The 16579-nt window shown below is 44.0% G+C and overlaps 3 protein-coding genes and 4 non-coding genes across 9 annotated transcripts; all 7 read left to right on the top strand.

Moving 5' to 3' along the window:
- Nucleotides 1-86: 86 nt before the first annotated feature.
- Nucleotides 87-3189, top strand: e2f6 (E2F transcription factor 6). The gene is made up of 8 exons (XM_077553678.1): nt 87-335; nt 750-1055; nt 1289-1335; nt 1463-1515; nt 1642-1834; nt 1924-2079; nt 2154-2268; nt 2364-3189. Exons 1-8 carry the CDS (start codon nt 219-221, stop codon nt 2532-2534), a joined length of 1158 nt encoding a protein of 385 aa, XP_077409804.1. The 5' UTR covers nt 87-218; the 3' UTR covers nt 2535-3189.
- Nucleotides 3190-3557: 368 nt separating this feature from the next.
- rps7 (ribosomal protein S7) lies at nt 3558-7132 on the top strand. Of its 2 annotated transcripts, none has more exons than XM_077553320.1 (7): nt 3558-3628; nt 4221-4306; nt 4400-4471; nt 4931-5074; nt 5477-5541; nt 6433-6583; nt 7019-7132. In XM_077553320.1, the coding sequence occupies exons 2-7, from the start codon at nt 4232-4234 to the stop codon at nt 7094-7096; spliced, it is 585 nt and encodes a 194-aa protein (XP_077409446.1). In that variant the 5' UTR covers nt 3558-3628; nt 4221-4231; the 3' UTR covers nt 7097-7132. The 2 variants fall into 2 exon arrangements, with proteins under 2 accessions (XP_077409446.1, XP_077409447.1); XM_077553321.1 differs by having other exon boundaries at nt 3624-3710.
- LOC144039953 (small nucleolar RNA SNORA73 family) lies at nt 4640-4856 on the top strand. Its single transcript, XR_013289581.1, has one exon. It is a non-coding gene; the product is annotated as a small nucleolar RNA SNORA73 family (small nucleolar RNA).
- LOC144039952 (small nucleolar RNA SNORA73 family) lies at nt 5179-5396 on the top strand. The gene has a single exon (XR_013289580.1). It is a non-coding gene; the product is annotated as a small nucleolar RNA SNORA73 family (small nucleolar RNA).
- Nucleotides 5589-5806, top strand: LOC144039954 (small nucleolar RNA SNORA73 family). The gene has a single exon (XR_013289582.1). It is a non-coding gene; the product is annotated as a small nucleolar RNA SNORA73 family (small nucleolar RNA).
- LOC144039955 (small nucleolar RNA SNORA73 family) lies at nt 6621-6839 on the top strand. The gene has a single exon (XR_013289583.1). It is a non-coding gene; the product is annotated as a small nucleolar RNA SNORA73 family (small nucleolar RNA).
- Nucleotides 7133-7694: 562 nt separating the features above from the next.
- Nucleotides 7695-16574, top strand: LOC144039709 (connector enhancer of kinase suppressor of ras 3-like). Of its 2 annotated transcripts, XM_077553337.1 has the most exons (13): nt 7695-7766; nt 7867-7945; nt 11077-11240; nt 11419-11621; nt 12205-12292; nt 12842-12883; nt 13335-13454; nt 13540-13599; nt 13695-13763; nt 13847-13996; nt 14070-14385; nt 14464-14541; nt 15307-16574. In XM_077553337.1, the coding sequence occupies exons 2-13, from the start codon at nt 7894-7896 to the stop codon at nt 15645-15647; spliced, it is 1683 nt and encodes a 560-aa protein (XP_077409463.1). In that variant the 5' UTR covers nt 7695-7766; nt 7867-7893; the 3' UTR covers nt 15648-16574. The 2 variants fall into 2 exon arrangements, with proteins under 2 accessions (XP_077409463.1, XP_077409462.1); XM_077553336.1 differs by having other exon boundaries at nt 7734-7945.
- The last annotated feature ends 5 nt before the right edge of the window (nt 16575-16579 follow it).

The following is a 16579-nucleotide window of genomic DNA, read 5'->3' as shown; positions in this document are numbered from 1 at the left end:
TGGTGCTTCATAAGCAGACGACATCGACCCCTGTAGGGGGCGCTACATTAACAAGTCAACAAAAATCTCACCTTTTCCCTCGATTGTTGTACTTCCGCGTCAACAACACGCCTCTTCCGGTTAGAGGAAAAGAAAGAGCGTGGAGACGAAAACGTGACAAGAAGAGGTTTATCTTTTACACTCCACAGTCCAGAGGACCTCGGGTGGGATCGGGGAGCATGGTCAAGTGCGTTGTTTCCGGGTGTCCGAACCGCCTGCTCAACGGCAACCGGGGCGTCCTAAACCGACCTCTGAAGAGGTTCTTCCCGTTCCCTAAAGACCCGACGCGGGTCAAGGTATACACACGTGATCGCAACCCAAACAAACACACCCTTGATATTTATTCTCTGTATTCCTATTTACATTTGTTCTACCTTCTTCTTCTACTAATATTAACATGTAGCCTCTTCGCTTCGTAGTGGGGATTTGTTTGGGTTAGCATGTTTGCTAACGGTGGCTGAGGAGGATCGTAAGCTTTTACTGACACCTTAAAAGTCAACTAGGTAGTACAGGCTTGCAGTCTCGTATAAAGTAGTCGGAATCGAAACTTGAGTAAAAGTACAAGTATCGTAATTGGAAAATATTAATGAAATGGAAGATGAAAATATAATGCGGCTGTCAAAGATCCATAACTGATTAGTTTTCCCATCCAGAGAATCACAACTACAATTGAGTTGCGTTGCTAAACTAAACATGTTGATGATATCCAGGTATGGCTTGCTGCACTGCGAGAGACGGACAAGCAGGAAGTGTCGGAGCTGCACTTGATCTGCGAGGAGCACTTCCTGCCGGAGGATATCACCACCAGCGGCGTGAACAGCGATGCCATCCCCATCATGCCTCCGTACTTGGACGGACCCCTCGGCGGCATCGGCCCATGGGGGGCCGAGTCGGAGGAGGACGACGACCAGTGGGACACCACGGGTGGTGGCGACGATGAAGAGGAGGAGGAAGAGATGGAGGAAGATGGAAATGCAGCTCCTGTGGCACCTCCTTCTCCACAACCTCCTCAGCAGGTCACTTTTTCATACTAGGACTGTTATTGGAGCGGTGTTCCCCCCCAGAAACCCCCCAAAATTGTCCCCAAAAATCATTTTATGATTAAGAACAGGAGAAATTGAGCCTGATTTCATGTCAGATACTGAGGGGACGAAAACGTGTGAATTCTTATATCAAGTATGTGAACTTGCAGGGATAAATAATATTTACAATGTAATTGTTAATATTTTTGAACTCTTCTTACTTTCAGACTCCAGTTGAAATGGTGGAAGTTCCTCTTAAAGTGAAGACATCAATGTAAGCTTTTACTTTTTTTAGATAGAGCCCAACTATTTTTTTTATTTAAAAAAAAAGCTTTTGTGCAATATTTATTCCTTTTATTTTTGGGCTGAATTGTTCAATTGAAATGTGTTGTTCACTGCAGTGTGGACCTTCAAACAAAGCAGGATCTTGACACAAAGAAGCCAAGCGAAAACGGTGTGTTGGTCTCTTTCACTTGCGTCTCAAGTTTTGCCAAAGAAGACATTTAGACTTACTCAGATGTGCTGCTGGAAACCACATTTTATAACATAACACAACATTTTACACCCTATCCCCGCTTAGTCTTCCCCGAGGTGTCTCTGGCACTGCTGACGCGGCGCCTCCTGGATCTCCTGCTGGCATCTCCAGACAGCTGGCTGGACCTCCACAAGGCGGCCAGCAGACTGCAGACCCGCAAGTGTCACCTCTACGACATTATCAGCGTGCTGGAGAGCATCAGTTTGGTCCAGAGGAAGTCCCGCAGGGTCAAGTGGATGTGAGTCAGTCAAACTTCACATAACTTCATATTTTTACTAGATGCTGTTAATATATTTTTTTAAAACACAATTGTTGTGGCCCATCCAGAGGACAGTGTTCAGTCTCCTACTGTCTTTGGAGGACTGAGGAAAGGTTCCGGAAGGAGCTGGAGAACCTGAAGCTGGAGGAGAGCACGCTGGACGGCCTCATCAAAAACTGCGCAAAGCAACTCTTTGACATGACGGACAACGAAGAAAATGCGACATATCCTTTGCGCCTCACAAAGAAATGAAAGTCAAGCAGGGCGATGTCACGTTTGTCTTAACTTGCGCGCGCACGGTGGCCTACATCACGCACGAGGACGTCAGCCAGGTCGCCGCCTTCCAGGAGCAGACGGTGATCGTCATCAACGCGCCTGAGGAAACCAAGATGGAAGTGCCGCCGCCCACGCAGGTAAACAGGGGAAACTGAAATTAGATTTTTTTTTTTTTTATGAAAGGAATCCAAAATTTAGTTTTCATCATATTTTGTGTGTGTGTGGTGTGCAGGACAACATTAAGGTGCACCTGAAAGGCGGCAAGGGTCCCATCAAGGTGATGACTTGCGACCTGGGCACGGGGGACGTGCCAGTCAAGGAGGAGATGAGCGGCTGCTTCATGACGCTGGAGGAAAGTCGCATACAGATGCAAACGTTGCACACGCACAAGACAGTCTATTAGGACGGGAATCTTTTGTTTGTTTATTTTGGGGACAGACATTCTGCATATCCGAGGCGAGAAAAGCCACATTTGTTGCATTTGTAAACAAACATTTACTGCTGGACCCTGAAAAAAGGCTCTGAGGAAGTATTAGCGTACGCTTTATGTTCTTGTGGCACTTTTCTCTGTCAATAAGCTTGATGTTTTTTGTTGTTTTTTTTTAAGTGCATATTTTAAGAAATGTCAACTGTCAACCACAAGGGGGCGCTAGTCGTCCAAAGGAATGCTGGGAAAAGAGACCAAAGCCCTCTACAGCTTCCACGTGGGCAAAGGTTTTTGTAAAGCATCAAGAGAATCTTATCATGTGATTCCGGCTGTACAGTGCATTTATTTACAATGAAGAGCTTTCATCATAATCAGACCAGCGTGAGCTTCACAAAGGGCTTCCTTTGTCACATACACTTCATGTTCTACATTATATTTGTTAATTTAATTTTGATAAACATGTAAATAAAACCCTGGATTGGCTAGCAACCGACCAGTTCATGGTGTACCCCGCCTACTGCCCGAAGCTAGCTGGGATAGGCTCCAGCGCCCCCCCTCGACCCTTGTGAGGACTAAGCGGTTAAGCAAATGGATGGATGTAAATAAAACAATAAATCCTAACAAATATGAATTTCTGGAATTTGTCTCAGTAGTCAATTAGCCATACACGTCACTCATTAAAGTTGCTCTGTACTATTTAAAGATATGAGTAAAATCTATACTTTTTTTTTCTTCAACAAATCCAGTTTAAGGTATGATGCTGCTTAATATTTCACAAGGCACTTTTAAACAGGCTTTGACCATTTGTTTTGTAGTCTTTTTAGAGCTTATTTATTTAGATCTTGTCACGCAATAAAGTGCTTAAAAATTATGTTTAGTCACTATTGTAAACGAAAAAACCTTATTACGTGGTTAATTCTTAAAATAAATAATTTATTTCCGGGTGTCAGTTCGCGGCCCATTAAACTCTCGCGACATCTAACATCTCGCGATAATTTACCCTCGCGCTGCTGTGCATTAACGCAACTCTCGCGATGTCCCGGCCTCTTCCTTGGCCGTCGTTGACTGAGGTTAGTCGTGACTTTATGGCTGGATGGACTTTTATGCTCGCTAATATGGCAAACTAAGCTTTAAGACACACATTGTCATATGGTAAATATTTGTCGACGAGTGATGGCTTAGATTGAGTGCATTGTAGTGGCGGATGGCAGTTTTTAACGGCGTAACAAAGCGTGGTGGAGAAGCTTGGGTGAATGCTAGTTGCGATGGGGCGCCGAGCAAGGCCTTACATGTGTTCACTTTTAACAACTCATTTTAAGACCGCAACACTCATATAGGACAGCAGTTTTTCTTGTGCGAGTCACCGTTTTAATATTTTCGTAAAATTCCACTAGTAAATGCTCCTGGCATTAGGTTCTTCGCTTTGGCTGCTTGCTAAACTGGCTGCCATTGCGTTAGCTTAGCAAATTGGCTAAATTGTATTTTACGTCTCATTCTTGTGTAGTTCTCAAAGATGTGACCGTAAAATATTTTAAGAGTACGCTACATACGTTCGAATTGATGTTAGTGTGTAGTCGTAACTAACTGGAACTTGCGTGCACGTGTGTGCTGTGCCGGCCACTGCGTTTACGTCGAAATTAAACGTGATTGAATTGTTTGCAGAGACAACGGCCATGTTCAGCACTAGTGCAAAGATAGTGAAGCCGAATGGCGAAAAACCAGACGAGTTTGAGTCGGGGATATCCCAGGTAAGTGGTAGGTATGTGTGTGAAATTTCAAATATTTTGATGCACACGAAATCAACATTAAAAAAAAAAAAATCTTGCCTTGTGGTCCTGTAGGCTCTGCTCGAACTGGAGATGAACTCTGACCTCAAGGCTCAGCTGAGAGAACTCAACATCACTGCAGCAAAGGTGAAAGCATCTAGCATGGTTGAGCTTGATAACTAGAACCTAATTTAAGACTTAGAAGCTTGCAGCCACTAAAGATGAAAACTAGGCGCGCAGTGAATATTACACCTTGTTTGAATCAATTAGAAAATTTCTAACTGTCCATGTTGTCTTGAAACGTTTGCATTGAATCCGACGTGGACATCCAGCGAGTTCTCTCCTGGCTCTGTCCTGGTGGCGTATGGGAGCGTAGCCTCGCGCTAAGACGTACATTCCCGTTCCACAACGTCGCACAAAAAGTTCCGTCCCCGACCTGACGGTTGGTGCGGACGAACGTCCTGCATATTCCTACAACTTCCCAGAGTCCTTTGGGGCCCTTACTGGGGAGCCAAACCATGCAGTTGCACATTCCCTCCCGAATGAGCATTTTGACAATGTGATGTTTGAATTTGTGACTGAAGTTGTTCTTGTCGTTCTAAACAGGAAATCGAGGTTCCCGGCAACAAGAAAGCCATCATCATCTTTGTTCCCGTTCCTCAGCTGAAGTCCTTCCAGAAGATTCAAGTGCGCCTGGTTCGGGAGCTGGAAAAGAAGTTTAGCGGGAAGCACGTAGTCTTCATTGCGCAGGTTAGATGGGGTGGTCAAAACTAACATTTCTTTTATAAAAGAAAAGAAGAAGCAGCTCCACATGGCAAATGGATCTTCTCAAATTTTTCATTTGTTTTTTTGATCTGACGTGGACATCCAGCGAGTTCTCTCCTGGCTCTGTCCTGGTGGCGTATGGGAGCGTAGCCTCGCGCTAAGACGTACATTCCCGTTCCACAACGTCGGAGAAAAAGTTCCGTCCCCGACCTCATGGTTGGTGCGGACGAACGTCCTGCATATTCCTACAACTTCCCAGAGTCCTTCGGGGCCTTTACTGGGGAGCTAAACCATGCAGTGCATATTTTACAGAAACTCAAGTTATATTGGTGTTTTTGTTTTTTTAATAACAGTGAGACTAATGAGCGACTGTGGTTGATTTTTCAGAGGAGAATTCTGCCTAAACCTACCAGGAAAAGCCGCATCAAGAATAAGCAGAAGCGACCCAGAAGGTGAGTAGAACTTGTCCGCCGCGCTGCTTGAAATGTTTGCGTTGACTCCGACGTGGACATCCGGCGAGTTCTCTCCTGGCTCTGTCCTGGTGGCGTGTGGGAGCGTAGCCTCGCGCTAAGACGTACATTCCCGTTCCACGACGTCGAACAATAAGTCACGTCCCCGACTTTGCGGTCGGCGCGGACGGACGTCCTGCATATTCCTACACCTTCCCAGAGTCCTTTGGGGTCCTCACTGGGGAGATAAACCATGCAGTGCACATTTTGAGTCCTAAAAAAAAAAAAGGTGTGAATGTTTTTGGTGTCGCCTTCCTAGAGACAGTTGATATTCATGACTGAATGCTTTAGAGTTTTGTGACCTGTGGCTAGAAAAGCAAAGTGCCAAGTCGTTGTTGCTGAAATGTAGTCAATGTCCGGTGCTAATCGTTAGCAAAAGCCTAAAAATGTCCACTTTTGTCCTTGCTGGGCCTTTCCTCTTTTGTGCCCCTCTGTTTCTTCCATGACAATTTTAAAAGTTTTTATGGCTCCGGGGGGCTATCCAGTAAAACTATATTGTATGCGGAGCTTTAAAGTGGGAGTCAACCATAAAAAAATCTTGACAATAATGTTATATGTGACCTCACTAATCCAAACATGACATCCTGATATATTTGTGGAATGTGAGTTATGAAGCAAAATCCGACCGTTTCTATCCATCTCGGGGCGGCCATTTTGCCACCCCCAAATTAAGGAAATCGGTGCAGCCCTATTTAAGACGAGTGAGGTCACATAACATATGCTTGTCAATAATTTTTTGAGGCGGTTGATTTCCCGTTTAAAATCAAATAAAGGGTTGACGTTTTTCTGCAATTTTTGTTCCCTCCCGTGTTAACTTGTTGTGGTCTCATCCAGCCGCACGCTGACGGCAGTCCACGACGCCATCTTGGAGGACTTGGTGTTCCCCAGCGAGATAGTGGGCAAGAGAATCCGCGTCAAGCTGGACTGCAGTCGGCTCATCAAGGTCCACCTGGACAAGGCGCAGCAAAACAACGTAGAACACAAAGTACGTACTCGTGGTTCTGGTTTTTCCGCATGACGGTCCGACGTGGACATCCAGCGAGTTCTCTCCTGGCTCTGTCCTGGTGGCGTGTGGGAGCGTAGCCTCGCGCTAAGACGTACATTCCCGTTCCACAATGTCGGAGAAAAAGTTCCGTCCCCGACCTGATGGTCGGCGCGGACGAACGTCCTGCATATTCCTACAACTTGCCAGAGTCCTTCCGGGGCCTTTACTGGGGAGCTAAACCATGCAGTGCACATTCCAAATGTTTTGTGATTGTGTGTATCAAATCATGACAATGTTGTGGTATCTTGACTTAATACGTTTTCTGTTACAAGACACAACTTGAGATGAGAGTAATTAAAGTTAAAAGCCGGCTAAGTCAAGGCGCCATATGTATTGTTAATGGAATGTGATGTAAAACGTGACGTGTGTTTTCAGGTGGAAACGTTCTCCGGCGTCTACAAGAAGCTCACAGGCAAAGAAGTCGTCTTTGAATTCCCCGAATGCCAACTCTAAATGCACATGACAAAATAAATTTGTGTTCTGTTCTAATGCTGTGTTGCTTACTGATTTGTTGAGCAGTTTGAAAACGATCATGTAAAAAAAAAAAAAAAAAATTGGTTACTTATGCATACCAATAGTTTTTTTTCAATCTGGTCCTGCTTAACAGAAAAGGCTAGCAAAATGTTTCATTGGTGTTAAATTTTCTTTATTGTAATCCAAATGTTTAAGGTAATAATATTCAATATGTTGGTGCTTGGATTAAGGTGCTGAGTTTTTTAGCATGTTACACCAACCACTGTAAACTACAAGCACGATGATAAACGTTGAATTACCACCATTAAAATGAGAGTTTTCCTTTGTGTTCATGTGAAGATGACGTGGATTACCAACGTTGGCCACGCGGTGGCGTCATTGATAGGACTTTAAAAGTCGAGTCCCTTTTCCTTTTGTTTCAAAGGAACCTGATGCTGCGTCAGTGATGCTCATCGTAGTGCAGACTTGTACGTCATAAACGTCTTAACGAAAAACGATTTCTTTTTTTTTACGTCATCGGACGAGCAAGATTGCAAGAAGAGTGTTCCAAGTTGGCAACTCGCGTGATTGGCGGAGAGCTGAGTGGGCGGTAACGGGAGGAGACCGTCGTGCACGCGCACATGCTCGCTGTTCTCTCAGTCACGAGAAGGTGCGCGAGAGGAGAGAACTTCTCTCAATCCCCGCCAGCACCATGCATCATCGAAATCATCTTAATTGTCAGTAATTATGACTTTTCCGCGCTCTCCTAGAATTATTTCGACTATTTAGAGTCAAGCATGGAGGCTGTGAGCTCGTGGAGCTCCCAGCAAGTTCTGGACTGGATGAGAGGTAAGAACGACCAACATAACAAAAGCGTCATAAAGTTCTCTTTTTACACTCTTGGGTGTTTGGCTTCGAAGCAGCTCAAACTCATTGTCATGAAGCAAACTGATGCACGACATCCAAAATCATAGCCAAACTTTAACGACGCGAGTTTTTTTGTTGTTGTATACATAAAAACTTGTCAACGGATGCGAAAAACTCTCTGGAAAGACAAAAGTTTGAAACTTGAAAATATTATTTAGCTTCCAGAAGGAGAAGTAAACATTGTAGCTGGGCAGGAACTGTTTGAATAATAATACTGGAATCAACACGTAGCATTTAATCGAAAACTAATGATAAAATTAACAACTATTTCGATCATCGGTCTTTTAGAGACCTTGTTCTAATTCTGCAAATCCTCGAACATGATGATGACGTATGATGCGTTTGTGTTTTTGTTTAAAGAACGTTACGTCAAATGTTGCATGCAGCACTCTTCCAAAACATGAAATTGGTTCGGCCAAATAATTGGCCACTGGGGGTGGTAATTATGCTAATTAGCCCCACTGTGATGTCACAGTTATGAGGAAGTGCAGAACCATTCGCTAAAGAGCTCACTAAAGATTAGTTTGCTTATTGAATTTTCCAGGCAGTATTTGGAAACTACTCATTCACAAGTCACATTTCTGACATCTCTAGTTTGTTAATGTGCTCAGCTGTGATGTCACTTTGGTGTCTGAGACACGCCCCTCCACCTCCCAAAAATGCAGATGTATTTTTAAGAACAAAACCGTCAGAACCAACATCTCTCGTTTGCGTGATCGCCTGAGCTCGGCGTGTCGGGACGGATCCGCAAGACAAGCGACACGCTGACACATCAAACCCGCTTGTCCTTTTGACACCCACAAGCGACGACATTTGACGTGGCGTCATCTGTTCGCCGGCCAATCAGCTGGCGGGCTCGACCCACCTGGGTGACAATTCCCACGACACGGATGGAGGGATGGTATCATAACTTCCACTGGAAGGAGTCCAAATCCTAACAGAAGCTCTGCGGTTTGGACTCGGATAGGAAGGAGGAGGATCAGCAGTGTCTTGTTTGTTCTGTGGGAGGAGAAACTGGAAAAGGAACGTCGCTCGCGCTGTCGTGTGTCGATTAAGAGAGAGCAACACAATGCACGGACATGTTAGGTGTATACAGTCTGCATATGTATATTATGATTAATCAATGAGTCGGATAAAGATTTTCAAAAACAGGACATTATTTCAAATTGACAATACAGAAAGTGCACCAACATAAAAGTCATAATTTAGTTACTGGTTTGATCTATACTAGGTTGAGTATAAATTTTATATTATATTTAAAAAAAATTAAAACCCAGGACACTACAATTTCACTGTAAATATACAATAAATTCTCACCAGGAAATACTGATAACAAATTTAATCGTGAGTCACACCAGTGACTGGGGGTTGAGTTATTTATTACTTAAGCTAATGCTAAACGCTAATGCTAATCTTGGTCGGCATTTCACTTCCTGCTTGCGAGGGATTTTCCTGTTGAATGTCGTTTCTTGTTGTTTGGTCAGTAGAGCAGAAGTCGGTCAGGACTATGAATAGTCTGCCAGTGTGTACGTTTGTGTGTGTGTGCGCGCGCACGTTTGGGTTGAACTCGATGTTGTTGATCTTTGCTCAATGATTAACTGGCGTCTTGATGAGCAGCTGCTCGTCTCCTATTAAATCGTCCTGCTAAATGAACACGACTGAATGAACTGGATTCTTCAGCCAGCCCGAGTTACCTTTGAACGGCACAGATTCAATTGATGTCGTTCAAATTCAGTTTTCCAACGCAATTGGTAAGTTTCTGGTAGCGCCATAGATGGCAGCCATCTTGCGTTGCCACCGTTACCAACACTTTCTGACACATTTTTGAGTAGCATTCTGAGATATTTGTAATTTATACAAAATTTATAATCACGTTCTTAGCGATGAAAAGTACAAGTAGCGCTTCTCACCACACACGGTCGCATATTCGACGTAGAGACTGAAAATAACATGGAAACGCCACAGAAATCAATGTATTCAGATTAGGCAACATAAAATGGCTGCCAGTGGCTTTACTTCATTTCTACAGTGAGTAAGGTTGTGTAAGTTTCTTGCTGTTGTTGTTGATGGCGATGCGGTAGTTGTTATTCTCTGGGTCGGAGGTGCGACCGGTCCAACCACAAAAAAAGTGTCCCATCAGCACTTTAGTTTGTTGGGAATGTTGGTCCCCGCCCTCCCGCTGAGTAAATGAGTGTCGGCCATCTGTTGACGTCCAGGCGGGAGAGCGTCGTCCACTCTTCACATCTGCCATTTGCTGCCCAAACCAAACTTTGAATTTGGTCAAAGAAGATCTTTGGCGAGTCAGTTAGAATTTATTGGTGGACTTTTCCAACCGTTCTAGCGATTATTTCTCAGACATCATGTGATGATGTTGAGTATGGGCTGACCACATGTTATGTGCTGTTTGTTGCCTTGTGTGTGAGGGGTCAAAGTTGAGGGTTGGCAATGGAGTGGCGCCACCGCACCAGGCAATGCCTCCCTCAAGGTCGCGACAGGTCACTTGGATTGAAACGGATCACTTTTGTTTTTTTGTTTTTTTTTTACCCCACCAGGGAAAATTTCACACATTTGTATGGCTACTATATATGGATGGAAGAATAGATTGATAGGTGGATAGGTTGATTGATAGATGTAGACCATGCATAGGCAAATAGCAGCACTTTGAGTGGTCCCTTTATTAATATTTTTTTTTACAAACCCAATACATGTTGATGAACATTAGATATACCTTTTCCATAAAAAACAAACAATTTTTTTTAAATTGCAGATTAAAAAAAAGAATTATATAATTTTTAAATCTGTGAATATGCATTAACTATAGTTGTAATATCACCAATCACCACTAGCTGGCAGACATACTTACGTTGGGTCTTATACTGCCTATACTACATCATAATATAATTATTAATTATAATAATTATTTTTGCAGATCCTACATTTATTTTATTTTTGTAATCACAAACTTAATTTTGCACTTAATGTTGGTGTGCAGTTTTGTGCCATCCACGGTGAATGGTCTTTTTTTGTTTTGTTTTTGGCACTTGTTTCTTGAGGTCTGGACGACAGCCTGCAGCAATACCTCCCGGCCTTTAGGTGGCAGCAGGTGGACGGCGAGAAGCTTCTGAAGTTGACGCACCAGGAGCTCACCACGCTGGGCGTGGTCAAGGTCGGCCATCAGGAGCTCATGCTGGAGGCCGTCGACCTGCTTTGTGCGCTGGTACGTCATCGTGATAGTTTAGATGAATGGCCAGCCCTCAAAAAACACCCAATTTCATTTTTTTTTAACAAAATTAGACTGTTAAGTACACAAGAATCAATTTTTGAATTGTGCTATAACATGTTGTCCCATCCCAAGTGAGTCTATTGTGATGCTTTTTGCTTCCCCCGTGAAAAAGAACAACGGCGTGGAGTCGGACAAGCTGAAGACGCTGGTGGGCAAGATGAGGCTGGCCTACCGGAACCTGAGCGGCGCCGTGTCGCAGCGCCGGAAGAACCCCGCCTACCCTAGCCACGGCGCCCACCGGCCCTCCAACGACTTCCTCACCGCCGTGGTGGAGCTTATCGCCGCCGCCAAGAGTCTGCTGGCCTGGATGGACAGGTGCGTCTTGGGCAACACCAAAAAAAAAAAAAAGTGTCCTCCATATTGGATGTGTAAAAGTGGCGCAGTAATGCTAGCAATGTAGCAGCTGTGGCTAAGAATGACTCAAAACACCCCTACATTGTTTTTTAAGAGATTATTTGGTTGTTTTTGATTGGCTGCCTATGACCAAAACGTACAATGCTTCACTTTCCTAAATATGGGAATGAAATCTCATTAAATTAAACCTCACAAATGTAGAGCAAGCGTGCTAACTGTTAGCTCACCGTGCTTGGGATCTTTTCATTGAATTTCTTGTGGGACTTCGCACCCTCATGACTGTCACTGAAGTTTTACGGTTTGACATGTAGCAGCTCATCGCACACGCATGCCTTCATACGTCTGCGCCGCTTCCTGGTCAGGCTTGTACGAACCTGAAGAACATTCCCCACGTTTGACACGTGTCACTACCAACACGATCTTTGTTTTTATTTTGAGTCGTCTCTCGCTAACAATCGGTGTGATTGTATTGATGAGTACTCAGTAAGTATTGATTTGAAAAAAAAATAGTATTGAACATTTCAAATTTTATTGTTGTTTGCAGGACTCCCCTGACGAGCGCAAGCGACTTTATGTCCACAAAGAGCACCATCGTTCAACTGTGTCTGGAGCTCACTTCCACCGTCCAGAAGGTCAGCCACTTAGTCAGTACTTCCTCTTTTTTTGTTGGTGAAATAAATTCATATAAATATTCACACCGATAGTATAAACTCGTGTTAATAACGTACAACTAATTAAGTACGCAAAAAAAAATAAGAAGCAGCATTCGGGATTCTTCAATTCGGTGGACATTGTGTTACGCCTTCTCAAATTGGCCACCAGGCGGCAGTATAATTAATCTTACAAGACAAGCGAAGAAGAGTTTCACTCAACTACTTTATGTGACCCAGAGGTGGCATATCCAGGTCAAGAAAGTAAAAACCCTGCCACAGTTTTACTAGCCTGTCTGTTAGCATTAAGCTACTGGACTTGATGACAAAGTTATGTGGTTGTTTCAAATATACAAGAAATTCTCTTTGTTTGATGGAAATGTGCTCATTTTTGTGCTTTGGCTTCATTTTCCACACTTGAGTTACTTTCAAGCTTGTTGTGTAATCCTAACAATGATCTCATGAGCCGTTTTAATCTGGTGTGGTCAAAGTACACCGAAACTGACTTTTGTTTGTGTTTTGGCCTCACAGGACTTCACCGTGTATCAGATGGAGGAGAAGAGCCTAGAAGTGGTCAGTCGTTTATACGCACGCACGCACGCACATACACACTTCCTTTTCCTGTCCCGTGTTCTGTGCTGCTGTTTATTCAGCTCGGGAACGTCAACTTCCTGTCTTGGATCACACTTCCTGTTGGCCAGCCTTTTGTTCCCACTTTTGTTGGTCTTTTCCTCTTCAAACTTCCAGTAAAGCTAAAAACAAAATGCTACAAACAGCAACGTTTTTAGTGCTGCTAGCTCTAGGAATGGTAGTTAAACAAATACAAGAAGCTAAGCTAACTATTAGCTTTTGTGTAAAACAGTGGGAAATGTTCTTAAATTGGGCCTATTATTCTTATGAGGACTCATCACCAAATTCAAGTTCCAAGCAAACTGTGTTCTCTCAAGTATTTCCTGTTTACTTTTGCTGTTTCCTGTCCGTTGCTGCTTTCCTGAGCTAAAGATCTCCTGCGTGTGTGTTTCAGTCCCAAGCTTTAAACAGCCTCTGCGAGAAGACAGCCCAGGTGACCTGCGACCCGCCCAAGAGCGAACAGTCGTGCTTGGAGGAGGTTCGCATCTCCAACATCAAGCCGGGAGAAGGCCTGGTGAGCTCTGCTGGAATTTGGCGGCCTCTAGTGGCCGACTTGTAGCTTGCGTGCAGCGCTCAGCAGGTGTGTCGTTGCCTTGTAGGGCATCTACATCAAGTCCACCTACGATGGCCTTCACGTTGTCACAGGAACGACTGAGAATGTGAGTTATAGTCTTGTTGTGAACTTTTTTTTTTTAAACAACAAACTACACTGTAAAAAAACAACTTTTAACTTTGAACATGTATGCAAATGTAGTCGCCAGCGGACAAGACCAAGCGGATCCACGCCGGAGACGAGGTGATCCGAGTCAACGAGCAGACGGTGGTGAGTGACGTCGACCTCGAGGTTTCCCCTCCTCTGGTAGGTCCGCGCCCCCTCACCTTCACGCTGCGCTGTGATTGGTCCAGGTGGGCTGGCAGCTGAAGCACCTGGTGGCCAAATTGAGGGCGGAGTCGGGCAGCGTGCTTCTCATGGTGAGGAAGAGGCCGTTGGGAAGCGCCGGCGCTTTTGCTCCGGCGCCGCTCAAGAACATGCGCTGGAGGCCCCCCCTCGTTCAGGTCGGTGACATCATAATGGAATGAATGTAAACAATTTGCCGCTAACGGATTTGTTTCCACGGCGACGATGCAGGCGTCATCTGGCCTCCCCAGATGGCGCCATCCTTCAGAGACGCCGGCGAAGGGCGGCAAGACGGCCATCTTGGATCTTTACCTCCCTCCTCCCCCCGGTGTCCCGTATTCGCCCGTGTCAGCTCCCTTCTCTGCTCGCCTTCACCCACAATGCATTTCTTCGTCTTCGCCAATCAGCGAGGCCAGTCAGAGGCCAAAGTCTCCGAACTCGTGTCTGGATGCTGACGTCAACAACGCTCCGCAGGTCCAGCTACCTGTCCCGGTCTCGGTCCCGGTGCCTGTCCCCGTCCGACTCCGACAGCGCTGCAGTGGACGTGGTAAGAGAGCAAAACATTTACACCAAGTAGCACTCTAAAAAATACTTGAGTACAATGAATAACATTTGTTGTGTGCAGGTAAACCGCGACCCGTGTCCATGCCGGCCGAGGTTCTCTCGGGCGTGTCTTGCCAACGCGCTGTTACAGGATGGAAAGGTTAGCACATTTTGGAAACACTTGAGAACTTTCTAGAATTGTGCCGCTGATCTGCCAGCCAGTCCCCACCTGACTACAATAAAAAAAATAATAATAAAAATAAAAATGAATACAATAAATAATAACAAATACATAAATTTGGGGTGTCAGGCAATTACATTTTTTTAATCGTAATAATTGCATGACTTCAATAATTAACTCACGATTAATCACAAATTTTATATCTGTTCTAAATGTACAATAACATATTTTTTTCATAAGTTTCATACTCTTGTTAACATAAAAGTTGAAAAACAATTTTAAACTAGTATAACTATGGCTTCATCTTTTAGTCATGATACAGTAATTTCATAATAAGTCATAAAAGTGAGAAGAAAAAAAAAAGTATGTTTTGATATTGATTTGTGTTGAGGTCATTTTCTGCCACTAGATGGCAGCGATCAAATCTTTGACATTAAATAACTTGAATTAACTTCTGCACATTTTAAAAATTGTACTTTACAACTTGGCCCCAGTCCATACAAATGTATGCATTATTATTATTATTAAATTTATTACTGCTTAATTTTAAAGTGGATGTGTCTGCTGCATTGCGACTGCGAATTCCCCCAGTACAGGCTTTCCAAGTTAAGGTCAGTCATTAATCGCGCGGTAAAAAATTTAGTGGCGTTAAAGGAACTTTAAATTAACACATTAATTTCGACACCCCTAAAATAAATAATAACAATTAAGAAAAACATCTCAGCTTTTACTTGGTGGGTACAGGAAGTAGCCGACTTCTCCGCTACCTCAGCAACGAGGGCATCAGCAGCATCACTGAGGAGGAGGAGGGGGCGGAGCTTAAAAGGGAGGAGGAGCATTGCTTCCCGCTGCCGTATCGAAGGCAACCGTCCGTCCGCGGCGTGGACCACATCCGGGGCAGCCGTTGCTTCATCAATGCCGACCTGCACAACAGCGCCACCATCCCTTACCAGGAAGTCGCTGCCAAGAAGGAGGAGGAGACCTCCGCCAAGGCCGCCGCCGTCGCCGCTTCTTCGCCCGCCGGCAAACCGTCGACGTCGTTGCTCGGAGGCTGGCTGTCTCGACTCAGGCTGCTCAGCCACTGACCAACTGATGGTTTTCCATTGATGACTTAAATGCGTCATGTTGGAGCAGTTGAGTGCGGTTCGGATTTGCTGATCCTCAAGGCTTGGTGCCCAGGAACCATTTTGACGTGAGTTGAGGAGATTCATGTCGTGATTTGCCGCCATTTTGTAGCATCGCTAGCCATTTATAAACCTGTATGTCAAATACTTGTGACAAGGTTCGGTCCCTAAACCACAAATATTCAGATTATTTTTATTTTTTTTAACGTATTTGTTATTCGTTGGAAAACTCAATTATTGGTCTAAAATGGCACAAGATGGCACCTAAAGTCTTGTTTTTTGCATTTAAAAAAAAAAAAAATCAGTCAGTTAGCTTTACACAGTTTTTACAAACGTGTGTTTTATCAAGAAAACCGGTTATATTTCCTCATATATATATTTTTATTGTTTTAATGTATACATCTTTTATGTCACATTTGTACTCAGGACAAAGTTTATATTCACAAATAAGCGTCACGGTCATCACTACAGGTTGAAAAACTTCACTTTTATTCTTTATTTTTTTTTTAAATAAAGTTGACGCCTATGTCAAGTTGTGATCGATTCGTCACGGATGACATTGATGATATTTCTAGCCATAAAAAAATATGCTTTCACACAGTGTGCTTCTTGCCACCGGGACAGCCAGGTAACAGCAACTAGTCAACATCAAACTCGGAACGTTATCGTGGAGTAGTAAAATCGACTAGTCTGTCCAATCCCGCAACTGTTATAACGTGTTCGCCGTCTTGACTTGTTATTGTGTTTGAAAACGTGCAATATCTAACAATACACTGGTGCATTTATCGCTTATTGTTTAATGTTGCCGTCATCGGCAACTCTGTACATTCATGCTGCCCTTCTGTAACATGTGAAAATATTGTAAATAAAGTCAACTTTACATTTTAACATTC

This window comes from Vanacampus margaritifer, chromosome 19 (genome assembly GCF_051991255.1).
Source record: "Vanacampus margaritifer isolate UIUO_Vmar chromosome 19, RoL_Vmar_1.0, whole genome shotgun sequence".
In the NCBI taxonomy this organism is placed as follows: Eukaryota; Metazoa; Chordata; class Actinopteri; order Syngnathiformes; family Syngnathidae; genus Vanacampus; species Vanacampus margaritifer.
The sequence above is the reverse complement of the archived record's forward strand: the minus strand, read 5'-3'. Positions and strand labels throughout refer to the sequence as shown.

What these genes read in the sequence shown, in the direction of transcription:
- e2f6 (XM_077553678.1), top strand. Translation starts at nt 219, where the DNA reads ATGGTCAAGTGCGTTGTTTCCGGGTGTCCGAACCGCCTGCTCAACGGC. An exon ending in AAGACCCGACGCGGGTCAAG is followed by an intron (nt 336 to 749) that starts GTATACACACGT and finishes GATGATATCCAG; the next exon opens with GTATGGCTTGCTGCACTGCG. An exon ending in CTTAAAGTGAAGACATCAAT is followed by an intron (nt 1,336 to 1,462) that starts GTAAGCTTTTAC and finishes TGTTCACTGCAG; the next exon opens with TGTGGACCTTCAAACAAAGC.
- LOC144039709 (XM_077553337.1), top strand. Translation starts at nt 7,894, where the DNA reads ATGGAGGCTGTGAGCTCGTGGAGCTCCCAGCAAGTTCTGGACTGGATG. An exon ending in TCGACCTGCTTTGTGCGCTG is followed by an intron (nt 11,241 to 11,418) that starts GTACGTCATCGT and finishes CCCGTGAAAAAG; the next exon opens with AACAACGGCGTGGAGTCGGA. An exon ending in GAGTCAACGAGCAGACGGTG is followed by an intron (nt 13,764 to 13,846) that starts GTGAGTGACGTC and finishes TGATTGGTCCAG; the next exon opens with GTGGGCTGGCAGCTGAAGCA.
- rps7 (XM_077553320.1), top strand. Translation starts at nt 4,232, where the DNA reads ATGTTCAGCACTAGTGCAAAGATAGTGAAGCCGAATGGCGAAAAACCA. An exon ending in TTGAGTCGGGGATATCCCAG is followed by an intron (nt 4,307 to 4,399) that starts GTAAGTGGTAGG and finishes GTGGTCCTGTAG; the next exon opens with GCTCTGCTCGAACTGGAGAT. An exon ending in TCAACATCACTGCAGCAAAG is followed by an intron (nt 4,472 to 4,930) that starts GTGAAAGCATCT and finishes CGTTCTAAACAG; the next exon opens with GAAATCGAGGTTCCCGGCAA.